The 20,275-nt window shown below is 52.8% G+C and overlaps 1 protein-coding gene across 2 annotated transcripts in view; it reads right to left on the minus strand.

Moving 5' to 3' along the window:
* Positions 1–3,567: 3,567 nt before the first annotated feature.
* Positions 3,568–20,275, minus strand: part of Mrc2 (mannose receptor C-type 2) — a 54,720-nt gene continuing 38,012 nt past the window's right edge. Inside the window, exons 10-30 of one of the 2 annotated variants that reach the window (XM_076870482.2) lie at positions 18,707–18,822; positions 18,106–18,254; positions 17,042–17,259; positions 16,170–16,312; positions 14,839–14,941; positions 14,163–14,301; positions 14,021–14,056; positions 13,567–13,727; positions 13,391–13,458; positions 12,644–12,744; positions 12,193–12,335; positions 8,297–8,411; positions 8,017–8,180; positions 7,749–7,857; positions 6,987–7,225; positions 6,678–6,846; positions 6,436–6,585; positions 6,008–6,127; positions 5,645–5,824; positions 5,142–5,168; positions 3,568–5,034 (exon numbers count right to left, since the gene is read on the minus strand). In XM_076870482.2, coding sequence (XP_076726597.2) covers positions 4,814–5,034; positions 5,142–5,168; positions 5,645–5,824; positions 6,008–6,127; positions 6,436–6,585; positions 6,678–6,846; positions 6,987–7,225; positions 7,749–7,857; positions 8,017–8,180; positions 8,297–8,411; positions 12,193–12,335; positions 12,644–12,744; positions 13,391–13,458; positions 13,567–13,727; positions 14,021–14,056; positions 14,163–14,301; positions 14,839–14,941; positions 16,170–16,312; positions 17,042–17,259; positions 18,106–18,254; positions 18,707–18,822 — 2,871 coding nt within the window. In that variant the 3' untranslated portion in view covers positions 3,568–4,813. Of the gene's footprint in view, positions 5,038–5,141; positions 5,169–5,644; positions 5,825–6,007; positions 6,128–6,435; positions 6,586–6,677; positions 6,847–6,986; positions 7,226–7,748; positions 7,858–8,016; positions 8,181–8,296; positions 8,412–12,192; positions 12,336–12,643; positions 12,745–13,390; positions 13,459–13,566; positions 13,728–14,020; positions 14,057–14,162; positions 14,302–14,838; positions 14,942–16,169; positions 16,313–17,041; positions 17,260–18,105; positions 18,255–18,706; positions 18,823–20,275 lie in introns of both variants that reach the window. The other variant, XM_076870481.2, reaches the window with a different exon arrangement.

Genomic DNA, 20,275 nt, shown 5'->3' on the forward strand with positions numbered 1-20,275 from the left:
GCCTTGAAACAAAGGAGTAAATACTCTGGAAAAGCTGCCCTGGCTGAGATTTCCCTGAAAAGGCTAAAACAAAAGGTCTGCCATCAGCCCGTTTGCCCCTGCTGAATGTGTGGCCTCCAATCTGGATGCCAGCCGCAAGGCCACCTGGAGCAGGAAAGGCTCTCGCCGGCACAGCATCCGATTTGCTTTCTGGACAAGAGAGGGTTGAAATCTACTCCTCAACATGTGCTGGCTCTGGTGGGAGTGAAGATTTGAGCCTATTGGCAGCCCCCATCTCTGAGATACAGAAAGTCGGGCCCTGCTAGAACGTCTGAGACCTTCGATCTCATGTAGGTCCCCTCTCATGTCCTCCTCATTTCCTTGGTCTCCTTCCCCCTTTCCTGCTCGACTTCCTTGGGCTCCTCCCCCAAGATGCAATTCTTCACCTCGTTCCTACAACCGACTCACGCCCTGGAGCTCAAGGGCATCTTGGCCAGGCTCAGGCAGTGCCGTTCCAGGAAAACCACATGGTGTGACTGGCCGGCTCCTTGCCTCTGTGGCCCCACAGTGCTGCCCACTGGGCCAGGCCAGCTCTGCCAGGACACCTGGGAGAAGGCCATAGTTGATGTGACAGAAAGAGATTGGTAGAATGCTGTTCTCTGGAGAGCTGCCCTAATCTCCCATTCATGGATTCATTGAGCTGTCACTGAATGTCCAGGTGGCCCAGAGTTGGGCAGGTTTAGACCTGCAAGTAATGGCTGGACTCAGTGCCTGGCAGACAGTGCCCTTTGCCCAGGCCCACTGAGATGGGCCTCAGGGCATCTGCCACCCAGCAAAGTGCCTGGCACATAGAGACGGCACTTCATTTTTACTGAATTGAAATGAGCAGGAAGAAAGAAGGCGCTGCCATGTGTTCCGGCAGAACCAGTACTGTCCTGGTGCCAGAGGCAAATGGCCGGGCCTAGAGCCTTCCTCCCACCCCTTTAGAGACTTACAGGAGCACTCCCTTAGCTGCCACAGGGCAGATGGGAACCCCCAACAGGGGGCTTCCAACAAGGTCTCTGGGAACTCCCAGTGCCTGTGAAGCTTGCAGGCGGGTGCAGGGCTCTGGGGAGACTCCAGTCATCCAGGAAGGCAGAGAGAAGCCAAATCAGTAGACACCAAGTGCCGCCCCCAGTTGCACTGGGCACTCAGGCCCTCATTCCCCCAGCTGCTCCTATGGCCCCCGAGACCCCACGCTGGACTTCAGCCCTCTGCTTTCTTCTCTTCCCAGCAAGGGTCGGTAGGCATCCAAGGGGGCCTCTGCCCCAGATTGGTCCCCAGCAGCTGTCGAGTGATCCTTGAGTCGTGGACAATGACAGGGCACTTAATTCACAAAGGGAGCTGTTCTGGCCACAGGTTTGGAGAGCGAATCATTTCAGGGTGAAGTGGATTAGTTATTAAGGACCTCTGTTACATTTTGGATCTGAGTGTCCCTCAGAAGAGCTCATGTGACAGTGCAGGAATGTTCAGAAGTGAAATGACTATGGATTATGCAAGCTGCAAGTTAAACCGCGTGTTAATAATTTGAATGGGTTACTAAGTGGTAACTGTAGGCAGGTGGGGCATGACTGGAGGAAGTAGGTCACGCGGCCCTTGGAGATTATATTTTATCCCTGTCGCTTCACATGCACTTGTTCACTCTCTCTTTCTCCACCCCCACCCTCTCTTACCTGGCTAACATGAACTGACAGCTTTCCTCTGCCAAGTTCTTCCAGCATAATGTTCTTGCTCACCTCAAGTCCAGAGAAATGGAGTCGGCTGACCATGGCATGAATCTCTGAAACCTTGAGACCCAAATAAAGATTTCCTCCTCTAAGTTGTCCTTGTTGGGTATTTTAGTCACAGTGATGAAAAACTGACTAACAACATCCCAGTCGATTGAGACTCCTTCCTCAAGTGACCTGGCCCCTGCCATGGGTCCTATTGTTGCTGAGGCTGCAGAAAGGAGACAGCTAGAGGAGGGTCCCATGCACTTGGCCTCAGCTTTGGCCTCAGGAATGCAGCTCACGAGCCCCCCCTAGGGTCCCATCTTGGGTGATGCCTCTCACTCACCCTGCAGTCTGAGTGCTTGAGGATGCCCTGCCTCTCCAGCAGCTTATCTAAACCCCTGCAAGTGCAAGGGTGTCCATGACCCCTCAGGCAAATCCTGTGCTCCTGTTTGCTCTTGTTTTCATAAAGAAACACTAGAAAGAGATGCAGGAAACCAGCAGGGCAGGAGGCTGTGGGCTGAATGGGGATGAGGTAGGAGGAAACTGCTCAATGTTTGTCTTTGTGTTTTTAGTTTTTTTTTTTTTTTTTTGTACCAGGGATTGAACTCAGGGGCACTCAATCACTGAACTGCATCCCCAGCCCTATTTTGTATTTTATTTATTTATTGAGTTGCTTAGTGCCTCGCTTTTGCTAAAGCTGGCTTTAAACTCCTGATCCTCCTGTCTCAGCCTCCCAAACTGCTGCTGGGATTACAGGCATGTGCCACAGTGCCTATTCAGAAGAACAGAAACATGTTTAAGGAGTCATGAACAGAGTGCTGTTTCTCTCTTTCTCTCTCTCTGACACACACACACACACACACACTCTCTGCATTGGACCACTGTTATAGTCCTTAGCCAAACAAACCACCATCTCCATCTTCTGGTGCTTGGATCATTATAAGAACTTCCTCGTGTCTTCCTGCTTTCACTTCCCCCCACCACCACCCCATTTCCTATTCATTGTCTAGTTCCCACATCCTCTCCAGACAGATTAGCCATTTACACTGATTTCCCACCATACTTAAGAATGTCCACACTCTGCCATTGCCCTCAAGGAGGGAGCCTAGCTGTCCTGCTGGTCCTCTATGGCACCAGGGATCCCTGGCTCTGGGCCAGGCCACATGTTTGCCTTGCTCACTCCTCCACCTTGTTCAGGATCCTGAGTCTCACTCCCTCTGGGGGCTCCTCCTCCATACCAGGGCAAACCAGCTCCCCGCCCTTAGCTGCCTTTGCTGTTGCTCCTCACGGCTCCCCTTCTCTTGCTTCACTGCAGAATCTCCAGCTCATCCTCTGAATAAAAGGGTGGATGAGAGAAGGTCCTGCCAGTCCACTCCCTGGCCTCTGGGTAGAGTCCAAAGTTCCTGAAGACAAAAAGGAAATTTCTAGCAGCTAGAAGGCAGGTATAGTGGCTCCCTTGGAAGGATGATGATGTGGAGGCCCCACCAGGGCTGACCTGGGCACCTTGAGTGCTCCTCTCAGAGCCTCAGTCCAAAAATAACAGCAGCAGCTAGCAGCTATGAAGCACTTACTGCATGTGCTCAAAGCCACTGCTCTGTTTGCAAGGATGATCTCACTTCATTCATAAGAATCCTTCCAACAGCCCTAGGATGGGGGTCCTCTTCTCCCTGCTTACACAGGGGAAAATATAAGCTAAGTCGCCTGAGCTCGTGTGCTACTGGGCAGGGGTGGCCTAAATTGTCACCCTCTCATGCCCTGGAACAGAGAGGTTGAGCAGAAGGGTGATAGGAGTGAGTGTCCCCACCAACCCAGAGACAAAAGCAAAATGACAGGCTGCAGAAATGACACATGATTTAGGCTCCAAAAACTGACATTTATCTCTAAAGGGATGTGAGGAACCAGGCTCGGCATGGGACAAGGCAGGGACCCTTATATTTCAGGCCCCTGGAAGGTGTTTGTTTGCTTTTCTTTTTTTTCCTTTTTTAAAAACAATAATGGCACATTTAAAAAATCAAGGACTACAGAAAAGGGACCATGTCTTCAAATCCACGTTCACATTGTCCCTCACTGTGGCAGTGGACTGACTGCACACTCCATCCTGGCTGAATTCCAAACTCAAAAAACGGTGCAAAGTCACTCCAGGAGACAGGGTGCTGTTCTCTTAGGGCCCACTAGAGGGAAGCACCTGGCATCATCCCAGGTCTCCTGCTACGCCCAGGCTCCTAGATCTCTAGCAATTCCCTCTTCTCTCTCCCAATCAGAGCCAGGAACAGGAGATGTTAGGGAACTTATTTTGGTCCCCACAGGGGACTCTTTCAGGGACCGAGCCCTCCCCCGACCAGCAGGAGATGACACCCCAACCTATCCCAGCTCCCCTTTGGGAGGATGGGGTGTCTCTCCCAGTCCTGTCTCCAGCCTCGCAGACACCACACTGGTGCCCTGGTTCTCAGGCCCGACCTACCCAGGACCCTCCTGCCACACCACGTGGCCATTCCAGCAGACACAAGAGTGACAGATATGCAGCCTCCTCAACTGACCCCCACCAAGAGCAAGTGGGCTCCCAAACTGGGCCCTGGCTCAGAAGGAAGAGCTGGGTGAGAAGAGGAGAGAGAGCAGAGTGAAGGGTAAGGATAGCTCCAGGTGGCCAGGTGGGAGGAGAGAAGCAACCAGGAGCTGCCTGAGGGGACAGGGCAGGCTCCCCAGGTCTGCAACAGGGAGGGGGGCCTGGGGCATGGATCAGCAGGTCTGGGCTGGTGAGTCTGGGGAGAAAGGCAGAAAGAGGCTCCTGTTGGCCCTCCCATCCTGCCTCTGGCTACTGTGGGGGCACAGTCCAGGTGACAAGACCACAGGCCCCCCAGAGAGGAAAACACCACTCTGCACTCAGCTGGGTCTCAGTCCAGTCTTCACAGGGGGGTAGGACCGCCCCCCCACCCCAGCCCAGGTCTTGTCCAGTCCTGGCTCCCAACAGTAACTCCCAAGGGCCACCTCCAGAGGCTAGCTGGACTGGTGACTAGTGGGGGCCTGCTGACTTGCAGCCCCAGGCTCCCCAGATCCAGCCTCTGGCCCTGCCCACGCCCTTGGCTCTAGTCTTGCTGCTCGTTCATTTCCATGTCAGACACCAGGATGTTCTTCTCTGTGGCCTCTCCTGGGCCTGAGCTGCTGCGACTGTAGCGGGCACCCTCGAAGGACCCACGTTCAACGCTCTGTCGCCGTCGGTAGAGGATGAGGGCTGCGGTCAGCAGGGCCAGGAGCAGCAGCACTGCCATAAGCACCACCACCAGGGCCGCCGGGTTCTCAGGGAGCGCTGCTGGGGTGGCATGGACATCAGGCCGGCAGCCCCGCCCGTCCTGGCCGCACAGGCAAGGGGAAGAGCCATGGGGAGGACGCGTCCCAGCACTGCTGTCCACTCACCTGATGGGGAGAAGCTGCGCTCCTCCGCTGTGGCAAAAGGGGGTCTGATTAATGCCTTCATCGTGACAGTTATAACAAGTTTCAGCAAACATTTTTGTAGAGCGCTTCCTAAGAGCTACACATTTCACTGTCACTTCATCCTCGCCAGGACTGAAGTGAGGTAGTTACTGTTACATTCCCATTCTATGTCTCAGGAAGTGGAGGCCACAGATCTCACTTCATTCAAAGAATTGGTCCCCCATCACAGAGCTGATAAGGGATGTGCCCTTAACCTCTACAAAGTGACAGGGGCCTGCTGTCTAATTTGGAAGGTAAGCCCTACAGCTAGTCCTTCTTGCAGACTAATGTACCCCAAAGGAAGATCCCAGCTGCCCCTGGTCTGTTCATGCCCTCCCACCCACAGTGTTCCCTGAAAACTCAGGAGGGGCCCCTGGCCCCACCCCAAGACCAGCTTCATAGGGTTGCAAGGGACAGAACATGAGCCTGCTAGGAAGCTCACTCACCTCGAGGGAGCTTGCAGACAACACCCATGGTGATGTTGGTGCAGGCGCCTGGGCGCCACAGCCCACTGCTGCTCTGAATCCAGTAGCAGCTATTGTGGCTCAGCATGCTGGGACCCAGGCCAGGAGACCCCCAGTTGGAGTAGTTCACAGCCGTGTTGTCCTGCCAGACCAGCATGCCACCTATGGGAAAGAGGGCACTGAGGGGGATGTGGGGGCAGGGAGGTAGGTGGCAAGGAAGTCCTGGGAGAGAGCAGGGGTCCTCCAAGCACCCCTCCCCTCCCTCACCAGGGCTCTTGCAGAGCAGGGCCTCTCCCTACACACCTTGAGCCCTGGCCCTCCCCAGCCCACACACAGCCCACCCACCTTTGGGGTTGAAGTTCATGCCCAGCCAGGCACCCCGACTCTGGCCCTCGAAGCTCTGTAGGTGCTCCCAGACAAACACATTCTCCATCTCATCCAGAATGGACAGGACTGACCCGCCCGCTGTGCACAAGGGTGGCAAGCGTCAGAGCAGAAGGTCTCCCTAGGGTGGCAAAGTCCCCAGACCGGCTTCTCTGGCAGCCTGAGTAAGGATGGTGTGAATTCCAGACTTTCAGGCGTGTGTGTCTGTGTGTCTGTCTCTGTCTCTCTCTCAGGAGACCATACTGTACATATGAGGTCACTTAAGGTCTCTGTGTGTTAGAACGTGAGGGAGACCCTGGGGTTTGTGCTGCCTACAGGCAGAGCGCAGCGAGGGGGCTCCACCGCAGAAGGTCTGCCGCAGGGCCCGTGGGCGCGGCTGCCGTCCCTACCTCTCTGGCAGCGCTGCAGCGCCTCCTTGTGGCCCAGCAGCAGCTCCATGTGGAAGGAGTAGCAGTGCTCCCTGAAGGGAATCCAGGCCGAGTCGGCCAGCCCCTGCGGGCAGCTGCCATGGTAGTTTATTCTTCGGGGCGGAGCGGGGCCTGCGGGGTGCAGGATTGAGGAAGTGGCCCAGCGTCCTCCCCAGGCCCTCCCATAACTTGCCCACGCACCTAGCCCAGCGGGTGGCACTCACCCCTGCTAACCCCACACACGGCCCCCTGCAGCTTGGTGTCGCAGCTGGTGGTGCGCCAGGCCCCATCCACATCCACGTAGGCGCAGCCGCCAGGCTGCTGGGGCTCCCCCTCCTGCCAGCCCACAAAGCTCAGAGGCTCCTCTGAGACCCAGGAGTACCTTCGGGAGCCCTGGGCACAGGCAGCCATGGGTGGAAAGAAGGGGACAGTCAGGGTGGGGCAGACAGGGCGGGGTGCGCAGGGACGGGGAGGGGAGGTCCAGGCGGCCGGTAGGTGGGCGGCCAGGGCGGGAGCGAGCGCTGGGAGCCCACCTCCTCACTGGCCAGCCCGATCCAGAGTGGGGTGCGCAGCCCTCGGGCAGCCTGCGTGAGGAAGGCCTGTGTGTAGGGGTCAGGTACGCGGGCCAGGCTGGCGTTGCGGCTCTCACACAGCAGGAGGGCGTCATGCCAGCGCAGCGGCTTCTTCAGCAGCCGGAAGGTGCCATTGAGGTAGGAGAGCTCAGCGCCCGGGGCAGGGGGCGACGCTGCTGGGGATGGGCTCAGGGAGAGGTCTACAGGGAGGAGGGCAGTGCTCAGGCTGGGCCCTGCCTCCCAAACCCCATTCCCAGGCGTGAGGCTGGTGTCACAGACGTCAGGCAAAGGCCATGTCTCTATCAAGCATGGGGCTTGGCACAGACTGACCCTAGGTAAGTGTCAGCCCCTGTTGTTAGTAACACATGTTTTCTAACAAGTAGAGGAGAAAGCTAGGGCCTTCACCTACCCCTGATCAAGAAACCCAGGGCGGAGGGAACCCATGCTGGGAGCTGGCAAGTCCTGGAACATAAGTCCCTGACACCAGGCATGCTGGCACATCACACAGCCTAGTGTCTGCCTGTCTCTGGTGGTCCTCCCATGCCCCCAAACCTTCCTCCTGAGTTCCCCAGTGCATCCTGCCTCTCTGCCCATCTGCCTCCCAAGCACATATATGACTCTGGGGTCCCCTCCTGAGGTAGGGGACCATGTTTCATTCCTCCTGCCATGGCCCAAAGCAGTCAGACCAGTCCTGGAGTTTCCTAGTTCTCTGGTGACACATACCCGTGCCCTTCTGGCAGATGAAGCCATGTGTCTCCTCCGTGCAGCTCCGATCATCCCAGCGGCCAGTGAAATGGGCTGATGGGCTGTGCAGGACCACCGCACAGCTGGTCTGGGGGGAAGGAGCTGCTCAGGGGAGTCCCAGCAGCTGCCCCATCTAGTGCCACAGTCCCCAAAGGAATAGCAAAAGGCTGAGGAAGGTAGACCCCATGGCAAAGGCACCCCACAGATGAAGGCAGTGGGTACAAGAAGAGTGGAGGGGGCCCCTCACCGGTTTGTTGCCACTAGGAGCAGGACTGGGGCCAGAGGGCTCCCCTGGTGCCCAGTTGGCATACAGCAGAGGCTCCTGCTCTACCCACTGGAAGTCCCTCTGCGAGGCATGGAGGCCAATCCAAAGGTCAAAGTTCACATTGGGCAGGCTGGCTGTGATGAATGCTACAGTCCCCAGAAGAGAGTTGTGAGTGACAGCAGCAGTTCCTGCTTGCTTCCTCTAAGCCACTTGGGAGGACTGTGTTTGAGGACACCAGGGCCTCCCTGTGGGCTGGCCCTACCTTGCTCTAAGGGGTTTGCAATGGTGACCAGCTGGGCTTCTTGCTGTTCACAGGAGAACTGCGCCTCTGACCACTTCACCCGGTCCTGGGGGTCCTGGCCCTGGATTCGGAAACACTGTGGAGCAGAGTGGGGCTATGATGTCCAGCTCCACCTTCCTGTACCCAGAACCCAGAAACCCCCACTGTGCACCCATCAATAGCAGGTCCTGGGGAGCTTTGAAGCTGTGAGACAACAATGTCAGACCAGGACATCTGGGTCTCCAGGAGCAAGGACCCCACGCTCCAACCTGGCAAAGCAGATTCACACATGTGTCCTTTGGGGGATTTTTTTAATGGGAGGACTTCTTTGAGCCACCAAGCTCTCTCCTGCCCTGATGTCAGAGCATGGGCCAAGCACCAGGAAGATGGAGACAAGATCCATCTTGCTTTCTGCTACACAGCTTTCTGAATGCTGTCTGATATCCATTATCTTTCTCTTTGAGCTTAAATGATCATCCCCAGAATATTTTCATCTGTATTTTTGAATGGTCTTTGCTAAGTCTGTTGACTTAACATGTTTTTCCCACCTTTATTAGTTCCATAAGATCAAAAGAACCCCCTATGGAATATCTTTATATTGAGTGAAGAAATGGATGATTTTCAGTAATTTCCTGCTCTGAGATGGTGTGATGGGGGAAGAATGGGTATAAAGAAGCTTTGGAGAAACAAAGACAGGGATGGGGATGGGGTAAGAGGAGGTGAAAGTCAGAGGCCAGCTCTGACTTTACCTTTCTGGCTTCGATGTACTCTTCTGTATAGTAGGAATGAAAGTCCATCTTTTGGGGTCATCTGTAGGATTAACAATAGCTGAGCATGACAGAGTAGGCCAGTGAGTTCCCTCACCGATACCAATTAGCTCTAGCATCAACTTATTGATGTGGATGATGGATTTGGGATAGAAAATAGTAAAGCCCCCTGGGGATATAGGGCAGTGGTACAGTGCTTGCTCCCAGCACTGAAAAAAGAATAGAAATTATATACCCAGAAATATTGCAAGAGGTTTGTTGTTATTGTTTAGGTTTGTCACCAAGTTTGTGGATTTTTATTTCACAGAAGTAGTTTAGAGTTGTGCTCAGGCCCTATTTAAATAACAAGTAGAATTAATTATAATATTAGAAGCAGCAAGGTCACAACAGCATAAGCAAGAAGTAACAGGGCAGGGGCTGGGGCTATAGCTCAGTGGCAGAGCACTTGCCTAGCATGTGTGAGGCCCTGGGTTCAATCCTCAGCACCACATAAAGATAAATAAATAAAATAAAGGTATTGTGTCCATCTACAACTAAAAAAGAAAAGAAAAGAAAAGAAAAGAAGTAACAGGGCAAGTATATTAATTAGGATATCAGTACATTAAACAGTAGGGTCCCATCCCAGCAGCCCTGCAGGCCTGCTCCCCAGGAGCTGAGAGCTAGTGGGAAAAGCAGACTCAAAAGGCTTTATATACCCAGATGCTGAGGAGATACAAAGAAAGGCACACAACTAGGAAAGCAAGGAGCCTGGGGGTATAGTGAAGGAGCCAATAAGCTTGTGTACTTGGAAAGTTTCCTATGAGGTAGGAGAGTGACTGGCTTTATTATAATGATGCTGACAAATTAAGAAAGGGACTGATTACAAATATAAAATATATTCATTTTAATTATTAGGTGGAAGAAGCCATTAAAAATAAGTTTCCAGAAAAATCTAATGACATTGAGAGAATGCCCAAAATATGATACTCAGAAATAAAAGTAAGATATGAAATTGCATTATTTACTATGATCTTAATTCCATGGGAAAAGGCAAGAAGGAGAGTAATAAATACTGATAGTGGTGATCTCTGGAGAGCATGGGTGAGTTTGGTTCTATTTTTTCTGTATTTTCCAAAGTTTTAATAATACATGTCTTAATTTTTTTTTCTTTTTTTGTACAGATAAAATAGGGTTGGTAGTCTCTTAAATCTTCTAAGGAGGGTAAGGACTAAGGACACTAAGGCTGGCTGCATTCTTAACGTGAAACAAGGATTTAGGGATTTTATTATCTAAAATTAGCTAATCTAATCCTCACAATAGGGCTAAGTGGTCTTAAAATGTCCTGCAAAGAAGCCCTGGCCAGAAGTTAATTCTGATGCAATGATGCCCACATACAACAAAGAGATGATGAACTTCTCTTCCTGGTATAAACTCTTGCGTGGGAGGGGAACACTAGGGATTGAATCCAGAGACACTCTACCACTGAACTACACCCCCAGCCCTTTTTTGTTATTTTGAGACAAGGTCTTACTAAATTGCCCAGGATGACTTCAAACTTGAGATCCTCCTGCCTCAGCTTCCCAAGTCACTGGAATTAGAGGCATATACCACTGCACCCAGCTTCCTGGTATAAATACTTTGTCAATTAAAAAAAAAAAAAAATTGAAGGTCAAATCAGGTCTAATAAATCAGCCCATGGATGCCAAAGGAACCACTTTGAGGAAGATAAACCTTGCGGGGAGCATTTGAAAACATATTTAGAAACACACTCCTTTTGATTAATTTTATTGCCCCAAACTGTCGTATCTGCACACTCGAAACACTCAGGAAGAAGAGACTTCCAAAAATGTTATTTTTCAAAAAAATCTTCTGACATTTTTAAACCCTCTTGATCAGGTCTTCTGATTCATTTTTGAGGCATATGGGAAGAGAAAAATTTACTATGTAACTTTAAAACAAAAACTTTTGTTTAGTGGGCAGACATCACAAAGGATCAAATCAAGATTCTTAAAAAATAATGAAATAACAGAAAGACAAGTACCACATGATTTATTCACATGTGGAACTTAAAAAAAAGTTGATCTCATAGAAATTAAGAGTAGGAAGGGGGTTACCAGAGGCTGAGGGAATAGGAAGGAGGGAGGGAGGGGGAAAGGCTGCCCAGTGGGTAGTAGTTATAATTGGAAAGAAGCAAGAAGTTCTGGGGTGCTATTGCACTGTAGGGTGACTGTAGTTATAATATGCTGCGTATTCCAAAAAGGTAGAAGAAAGGATTTTGAATGTTCTAACCACAAAGAAATAATAAATGTTTGAGGAGACAGATATGCTTATCCTGATTTAAACATTACACATTGTATACATGTACTGAAACATCACAGGGTACTCCATAAATATGGATCATTTTTGTTTTTATATATCAGTTAAAAAGTAAAGTTAAATTTAAAAATTAGGACATAGACTTTCTGTTGCAGAGAAAAAAAATAATGAAATATATGCAATCACATGGTTCTTATTAAAATCACATGGTTCTTATTTAAAAAAAATTTTTTAGATGTAGATGGACACAATACCTTTTTTTTTTTTTTTTTTTAATGGTGCTGAGAATTGAACCCAGCACCACATCACATGTGCTAGGCAAGTGCTCTACCATTGAGCTCCAATCCCAGCCCCAGATTATTTAACTTAATAATTATTATATTTGATCATTTGTGTGAGTTCAATTCATACCATTAATCATTTTTAATTTTAAAATATTATTTTTAAAATTTTTAGCTAATGCTTCAAATTCTCTTGTTCTTTTACCACATATAACATTAGTCACATCGGTGTAGAAGTAAATATGTATTTTATGGACACACATGAACCTATGCACAGATAAAATGTACACACATAGTTTGGGTATGTATGTTCAATATTTTGTTTTACTAATAAAAGGGTTTATTATCAAAAAGTATGGCAATCACTGATCTAGAAAATTCACTGAAGACTTTGGACAACCTCGATTCCTGGTAGAATGACTACACTGTCATTTTCCAAGGAGGCTAGCCCTGGCACTGGGGACAAGTAAAAGACAGGAAGGTGGGTATAGGCAGACGCTATGATTCCCATGGGTGCCCTCTCCCCACCTCCTACCTTGTTGAGGAACTGGTTCCAGCCAGAGGGGCAGCCCCCCTGGGCTGCAGGGAGGAGGTCAGGGGGCTGTGTCTCTCTGGTGCTGTTGCTGCGCTTGCAGATGTAGGGCAAGGCTGTCAAGCACTTCTGGTCCCCCCAGTCCTCTGTGAAAGGGGAGGGAAGGTGGTCACCCCCAGGGCAGGGCACATCATGGCTGGCAGTACCATGCCTCATGCCATGAGAGGACGGACGCTGGGCTGGGGTTCAGGGGCTATGTCCAGCTCTGAACTCAAGTCCTCTGGCATGAGGGTCATGGAGATGGGACCAGCCCTCTCTGGGTCTAGCCCTTTTTGGATTTGGGTACAAAGAAAATAAGAAGAGACTGATGGCCTCTGCTCACCTTACCACCCCCAACATTGACCCTCTCCACGCTGATGGCACCCTCTGTGTCCCCCACCCCCGTCACCCTCACCTCGGCTGGCTGTCATGTACACGCACTTCTTGTCCTTGCCAATGGGCCGAGGTTTGCCTGGTGCCCAGGAGATGAAGTTTATAATGGAGCCATCTGTCCACCTGCAACAGCACAGAATGGAGTGACTCCAGCACTGACCAGGGCTCAACCTCCCCTGTGTGCAGCACATGGCAGTAAGATAAAGGGGAGTGGGCTCAGAGCTACAGAGCTCGGTACAGCCATGGATCCACCAGGTAAGGTGCAGCCATGGATCCACCGGGTAAGGTCCAGCCCTCCCTAGCAATCCTTTCTCTAAGAAGCCTGAAAACCTAGGAATGGGGGATCCAAGAGCAAAGATGTGCTCAGATTCCCATGGACTCCCAGTCCTTCTGCTTCAAGGCCACTGATGCATGGTGGGCACTGAATATACTGTCCCCTCTGAACCATCATATGTTCTGCCCACGTCCTGAGAGGCTTCATTCATGATGAACAACCCCAGACAAAATAGGAGCTGCCATTTTTTAGGCCTAATGTGTGCTAACTGTTGTTACAATGACTTCCCTTTATTATTTCAAATTCTCACAAGAATCCTAGACGGCAGGCTCATTATTCCCACTTGCAAGATGAGAAAAACAAGGCCAGAGAAAGGCCACACAACCAGCAAGGAGCGCTGGATTCTAACGCAGGTCTGTTTCTGTGTGCGGGCAGCCTCCCCACCTCTAGCCTGAAGATGCGGCTGTTCATCCACGCCTGCGCCCCTTCTCCCACCTGAAGCGCCCGTCGCCCTCGGAGGTGTGCAGGCCGATCCACCAGTGCTGCTCCTGGCCCCGGGAGAACTGGGGGAGCGGGAAGGGCCGGTGAGGGCTGGCGGCCTCCCTGCCCTCAAATCCCTGACCTGCCTTCTCCAGCCCACAGCCCGCGCACCGGCGGCCTCTCAAGCCCACCTTCTGCAGGGTGTGTCCCAGGAAGTCCAGCTCAGCCTGGCTATGCACCGAGGTCAGCTCGGCCTGGAACCACGTGCAGATGCGCTGCGCCTGCGCCCACGTGGAGTGATGCTCGAAGAACTTGTACTCTGCGTCCTGGAAGCGCAGCCATTCCCGCCGTCCTGCGGAGCAGCACAGGGGGTGGAAGTCAGGCTGCGACAGCCTCGCAAGCCCCGGATGTGCACCGCGGGGTGGCCAGAGCCAGGGCAGGCCGCCCCCCACCTCCCCAGGCACAGTGGCTGAGCACAGTGGGCGGGCTCCAGACCCTGCGCTTTCCGTCCCTCCCTCCCTTCCTTTTGAGGCTACAGGGCTACGGTGTCCAACCCCAGTCAACTCAGTCCCCTTTCCACTGGAACCCTGCATCCCCTTGGTTTTGTTCCTGGCCGCGGTGGACTGGGGTAGACTGGGGCCTCACCTTGAGGGCTGATGTCCGGATCTCGCACGTCCACGCCTACAGAACAAGGGCAAAAAGGCTGCAGGGGAAGGAGACCCTCCCCAGCATCCTGGCCCCGCGCTCCTCCCTCTGGTAAGCCTCCCACGGTGCCACCCGACCCAACCTCTAGGGATCTTGCAGATCCAGTCGAGCTGTGTCTCGCACTGCATGGCCACCCACTGCAGGGAGGCCAGGTCCAGCACTGCACAGCCCCGGATGTCATCGTCGTCATGCCGGCTCCGGTCGAAATTGTGGTAAGAAAACTGGAGGGGAGCAGGATGAGGGAAGAGGGATGTAAGGCACAAGGCGCAGGCGGCCCCATCCCCAGGAAAGGGGACACCGTAATGCCTGGCCTGAGTTAGGAACTCCCAACCTGGCCTGGGTGTCCCCTCTCAAACCATTTTTGTTGTTGTTTGTTTAATTTTGTTTCTTTTTTGTTTCCTGGAGATTGAACTGAGGGGCACTTACCCACTGAGCCACCTCCCCAGGCTTTTTTTTTTTTTTTTTTTTTAATTTATTTTGAGACAGGGTCTAACTAAGGTGCTTAGGGCCTCGCTAAATTACAGAGGCTGGCTTTGAATTCACAATCCTCCTGCCTCAGCCTCCTGAGCCGCTGAGAGTAAAGGCGGGTGCCACCCTATCCAGCTCGCTTCCCTTTTTACCTGACAGCTCTCAGCTCTCTGGAAGCTCTACTTCTAGGAAATCCCATCCATTCCAGGTTTGGCCCTGCCCCACCAGACTCCACCCACAAACCAGCCCCACCCACCTTCTGGTCCAGCGCCTCTGCCAGTCCACCTTACCCCTAGGCCATCGCTCCAGCGCCAACTCTGACCCCCTCCAGGGTCCCGACGGTTCAGGCCAATCCAGAACCAGTGCTGCTCATGGATCTCAGGCTCTGATTCACTTCAGCAGAACCCAGGGTGGGGCAGAAGAGAGGAGAAGTGAGGGAGGTGAGAGCTGCAGGCATCTCAACATAACACCTGACCACTCTAATCTGTGACCTGGGCAGTCCCCAATGCCTGAGCCTTTCCACCTGAACTTCACACTGGCCCACCAAAGCACTCTTTTGGAAGGGTCATGGGGGTGGGGGGAGAGGGGTGTTCTTGTTTTGTTTTAGAAAAGTCTCTCCCTGGAGATAAGGACAGCTGGACCAGGCTCCCAGCTCATGGCTCAGTGGCCTGGCTCCCCTTCCCTTGGCTTTCCCTCCTCATTGAAGTTCTGGGTGTTTTTACTTTAGGCAGGTTAGGAAGCTGTCTGGCATGTAGCAGCAACCTGAGACTCTGGAGCTAAATAAACCTGGACTCAAGTCCTAATTCACCCATGAACCAGCTCTGTGACCTCTCAACCAGGGTCAGTGGAAAATGTGAGCTATTATAATTACTGGTCAAATTCTTGATGATTGCTGAGAGAAGATATCCCTGGAATTAAGACTCATTGGGATTTTTCCTGATCTAAGGGATGACAAGTTCTATGTGACAGAATATAGTAGTTGGAGCCCACAGACCAGAGATGGAGTCCTGGAGGGATTCCCAAGGACAGAGCTGCAGCCTTTCTTCTCCCACTGGGATGGTTTTATGTTTTTTGTTTTGTTTTATTTTGACCAAGGATGCTTAACCAATGAGCCACATCCCCAGACCTTTTTTAAAACGTTTTTATTTTGAGATAGGGACTCACTAAGTTTCTTAGGGCCTCTCAAGTTGCTGAGGAGTTGCTGGGAGTTCAGGTGTGTGACACAGTGCTCCATATCAGGATGGTTTATCATGGAGTGGTATTATGGGATGGTGTAAGGCAGAGGTGAAATGCTTAACTTGAGTCAGGTTGTAGGCTTATAATGGAAAGTCTGCATTTGAGAGGGTGTTGCTCTCTCCATGAGGCTTGTGAGCACATGGAGTTTCCTATGAATGAATGGATCACACCAGTGTGTTTGCCCAGGTCTCCAGGGGACCATGACTACTTCAGAGGGACAGGATGGTCCTGGCACTAGTAGAAGATACACAGTTATTCCAAGCCCTCAGACAGGCTGGGGCCACCTTCACTCTGTCCACCCTGCCTCTTGCCCCACACCGCCGAGAGTCAGCAGCCATGGCTGCTCCCGCGCATATACAGGCAGCCCCTGTCCCAGGCTCAGTACCCAAAGATCTTGTTGAGCATGTTGGCTACAAAGTGCTCTTCCTCATAGCTGGCCAGGCTCAGCAGCTGGGCCCCCAACTCCTGGCAGGCCCCTTGGGCCTGGATCCAGCTCTTCTTGTCCTGCAGCCGCTCTGAGCTGAACACCTGCAAGAGCAGAGGCCAGCTGTCTAATGGGTCTCCACTGGCACCTCTCCAGGTGACAACTGCCACCCTCCACGTGGCAGCAAGAACGCAAAGTGCTATGGCTTCGCTGGACCAAGGACAATCCTGCCTATCAGAGAACAAGCCCCGGGAAGGTGTCCAGCTCAGTCAGCTCCTGGAGAGAGCAGCTGTGCCCTGTCCCCTGACCAGTGGGATGACCTGGGCTCTAATCCCAAAGAGCCACAGCTTGCTGTAGGCAAGTCCCTGCCTCTCTCTGGACTTCAGTTTCTGCATGGAATAAAAGACCTTGGACTTAGTCAGTGGCTCCCAAACTTGGCATATTACCATGCCCCAGCCAGACCTACTCAATCCAAATCTCCATGGCGACAGCCTGGATTTTATTTTATTGTTTTGTAGTGCTAGGGCTCAAACTCAAGCCCACGCATTCGAAGTTAGATTTTTCTCAGGTTCTCCAGGTAATTCTGAAGTACATTCTGTCCCCACATGTGGGAACCTCTGACACTGATGATCTCTATGGTTCCTTCAATTCTTCAAATGTTTACTGAGCATCTACTATTTGCCAGGCCTCAGATTCCACTGGTGAGAGTTTCATCAGAAATTACTGCAATCTGCAGTGTGGTGTCTCTGGATGGTGGCTGCTCCCCCAGGCTCTTCACATAAGCAGCCCCTTTGCTTTTTTCAATACCCCACCATGCCAACAAGCTGCCCTACCTTGTAGCAGTACCGGAGTTTGGGGTCCGAGGCCCAACCCTGGGGACAGGAGCCAGTAAGGCTGGGTGTGGGGTCTGGCCCTGGCAGCTCTGGTGTCACTGGTGTGCCCAGGCTCTGCCGGCAGATGTAGCGAGCCCGGAACGTAGTGCAGTTCTTCACCTCCCATAGTCCCATGGCGCTGCCCGTGGCCAAGGCCACGCAGCCCCCACGGCTGTACCCTGATGAAGGGAGAGAGGAGAACCACAGACTGAGGAGGAGTCACTTTCTTGCAGGGTACCACTGCAGTCCCGAGTGGGAGCACGCTTGGCCATCTCTGTAGAGACAAGCTCTGTAGAGTCCGAGCCCGGGTGGGAGGAAGGAATGAGGCAGAGTCCTAGTTCTTTGCTTATTTACTGTGAGATCTTGGGTATGTTGGTTAACCTTTCTGAGTCTCTCTCATTATCTACCTCATTATGTTATGGAAAGGGTTCAAAAAGCTAATGTGAGCCATGTGCGGTTGTCCACGCTTGTAATCCCAGCAGCTCAAGAAGCTGAGACAGGAGGATCAAGAGTTCAAAGCCAGCCCTCGCAATGGTGAGGCGCTAAGCAACTCAGTGAGACCCTGTCTCTAATAAAATACAAAATTGGGCTGGGGATGTGGCTCAGTGGTTGAGTGCCCCTGAGTTCAGTCCCCAGTACGCGCCCCCCCCCAAAAAAATCTAATGTGAAATGGTAATAATACTAATGTCTATCCAGTGTACTGTATTGTGCTCACTATTCTGTGCATTTTACATATATCGTCCCTTTCCATGTGTTAGCATTTTACATATATTTAAGGCTCATGCAGACTCTTATGAGGAAGGCATCCCATTTGACAGGTGAGGACCCTGGGACTCAGAGGATGCACAGCCAGTAAACAGATTGCCTCCAGGGCCTGCCTGACCAACAGGCCACACTGGACAAATGGTCATTACCCTGGGAAACCCTTGAGCACAGACCTAGCAGGGCAAGTCCACCACGGCCTCCCAGCTCCCCCAAGGCCAGTCAAAGAAGGAGGCTGTCAGTACCAAGGGGTGGAGGCTCACCAGGCTGGTCCCTGTTCCAGTGGGTGTACATGACTTCATCCCCACTGAGCCAGCGGAAGGAGCCGGTGCTGTTGAGGTCCTGCAGGGCTGTCCAGAAGTACTCGCCCTCCCAGTTGTAGATGAGGCTGCTGATGAAGGCCTGCTCGAACCTTTGGGAGGCAGACTGGTCATGGCAGGGAGTCTATCCCCACTCCCTGGCCACAGGCCAGTCACCCTGCTCTAGGAGCTCGGGGCATGTGCCTGGCCAGTAACTTGCTCAAGGAAGTGAGAAACCTGGGGGCTCACAGAGTAACCCAGCTCCCTCTTCTACCATCCATACCTCTTGCCTTGCTGAGAAGGAAGGAGAGAAAATCAGACACAGCCAAGGTCTGTCTTCCTTGGGCATCCTGCCCATGCTTGTGCCTGCCCCTGCCCTGCCCACGCTGAGGTTGCCTAACAAATGACTCTTTCTTGTGATAAGATTTGAAAAAGAACTAGGAGCCCATTGAGTCTCAAAGGACTCCAAGTCCCTCTGGGCATGGTGGCAGGACACTATTCCGTTTGTGGGAGGGGCTACATTACACAGGACATGGGCAAGAGTGGGTCTTGACCCCTCCTGTACCTGTTAGTGATGGTGACCAGCTGAGAGCCATGGTCAGTGCACAGGCGCCGGGCCTCACCGTAGGTCACTTGGTCCTCTCCCAGCCAGTAGCAGGATGGGCTGTGCCATGTCCAACCCTGGCTCGAGAGAGAGGACAGAAGAGGGGTGTCTTTGGAGAGGATGATGTTCCATCTTTGCCAAAAAATCCTGGGGCAGGGGATGCCATCAGGGGCATTGCTGGATGTGCACAAGATAGAGGTGACAGATTTGATCCCCGTGCCTATGCTGTGTTTTGCACCTGGTCACTCTCCCCTCTCCCACCACTATTCACAACTGTCAGACCAGGCTAGAAGCAAGGTCCCCGTGTGGCTGACGAAACCGCCCCACGGCCTGGCTCAGAGAGATGAGAGGTATCTAAACCAACAGGCCGGGGTAGGGGTAGGGGGTGCAGGGGGAAACTGCTGATTGGCTGGGAACCAGAGAAGAAAAGCTGGGGAGAGACGCCAGCTTGCAGAGAAGGTTGAGCAGTCGTCAGGGCCTACAGATGGGGAGGAAGCGCCTGGCAGGAGGAGACCCTTAGAGACCAGCAGGAGCCAAGGCAGAAGAGAAGCAGGTGTGGTATGTCTAAGTGTCCATCAGAGGGGATACAAAGTCCCCTGGCCAGGCCGAGTGTTAATCACGGCCACTCAGCACCCTCCACACACATACCAGGCAGGCCTTGGTGCCAGGCGGTTAGCAATTCCTCACCATCCCCTACCTCCAGTCCACCCAACCCAGGACAAAGCCCCTGTCCCCACGCTCAGCACACTGACCCCAGGCTCCTCGGCTGGCCCCTGTCTGCTCTCTCCTTTCTCCCCATCTGATCATGCCCACTGGCATTTCCTGTTCCTCTCCTGGGGGAGGGTCTGGATTAGGTAGGGGGGACTGTGGTAAGGGGCTTAACCCAAAGGAAAACAGGAGCCAGACCAGCAGGGAGGGGCTGCTGCGAGGAGCCAAAGGCCACAAAGTATCCTTTATAACCAACATCCCCTGCCAGGTTGGGGGGATAGGGGTGGGGGAGCTGGGAGGCCTGGAGGAGAGAAATGGGTGGTGACTCACTCTCCCTCTTTGGCCAGCTCACTGCCCTGTCCCTCACTTGCCTTTTATTCCTTAATCCTCTCCTTCCCACTCTGGAAGCCCAATAGGGCTGGGAACACAGGAGAGAAAGGCACATCCCACTCCCCCAGAGGAGACAGAGAGGCACTCGCTGTGCCAGACGGAGGCCTGTGCCAGTGAGGCAAAGGGGGAGGAGGCCTGGGCCACAGAACCTCTGCCCACCATGACTGGGCCAGGCTTGGGGGGTCACCCACCCCCACTTCTTTGTTCTCTGCTGCCCTAGGAAGTGGCTTCCCCAAGGAGAGGGGCTCAGGGCTGGGGCTGGGGACTTCTGCTTCCTCCTCACCACTCTACCCTGTCTCACCCCATCCAGCTCTTTCAGGAGGAGGCCCAGGAAAGGGACACCAAGGAGGCGGGGTGCTGGGTGAGGCTGCAGGACTCCCGCCACCCTGCCTCTCCTGGGAGCCCCGCTGGCTGGCCCCACCCAGCGCAGCT

Source organism: Callospermophilus lateralis, chromosome 11, assembly GCF_048772815.1.
Source record: "Callospermophilus lateralis isolate mCalLat2 chromosome 11, mCalLat2.hap1, whole genome shotgun sequence".
NCBI lineage: Eukaryota > Metazoa > Chordata > Mammalia > Rodentia > Sciuridae > Callospermophilus > Callospermophilus lateralis.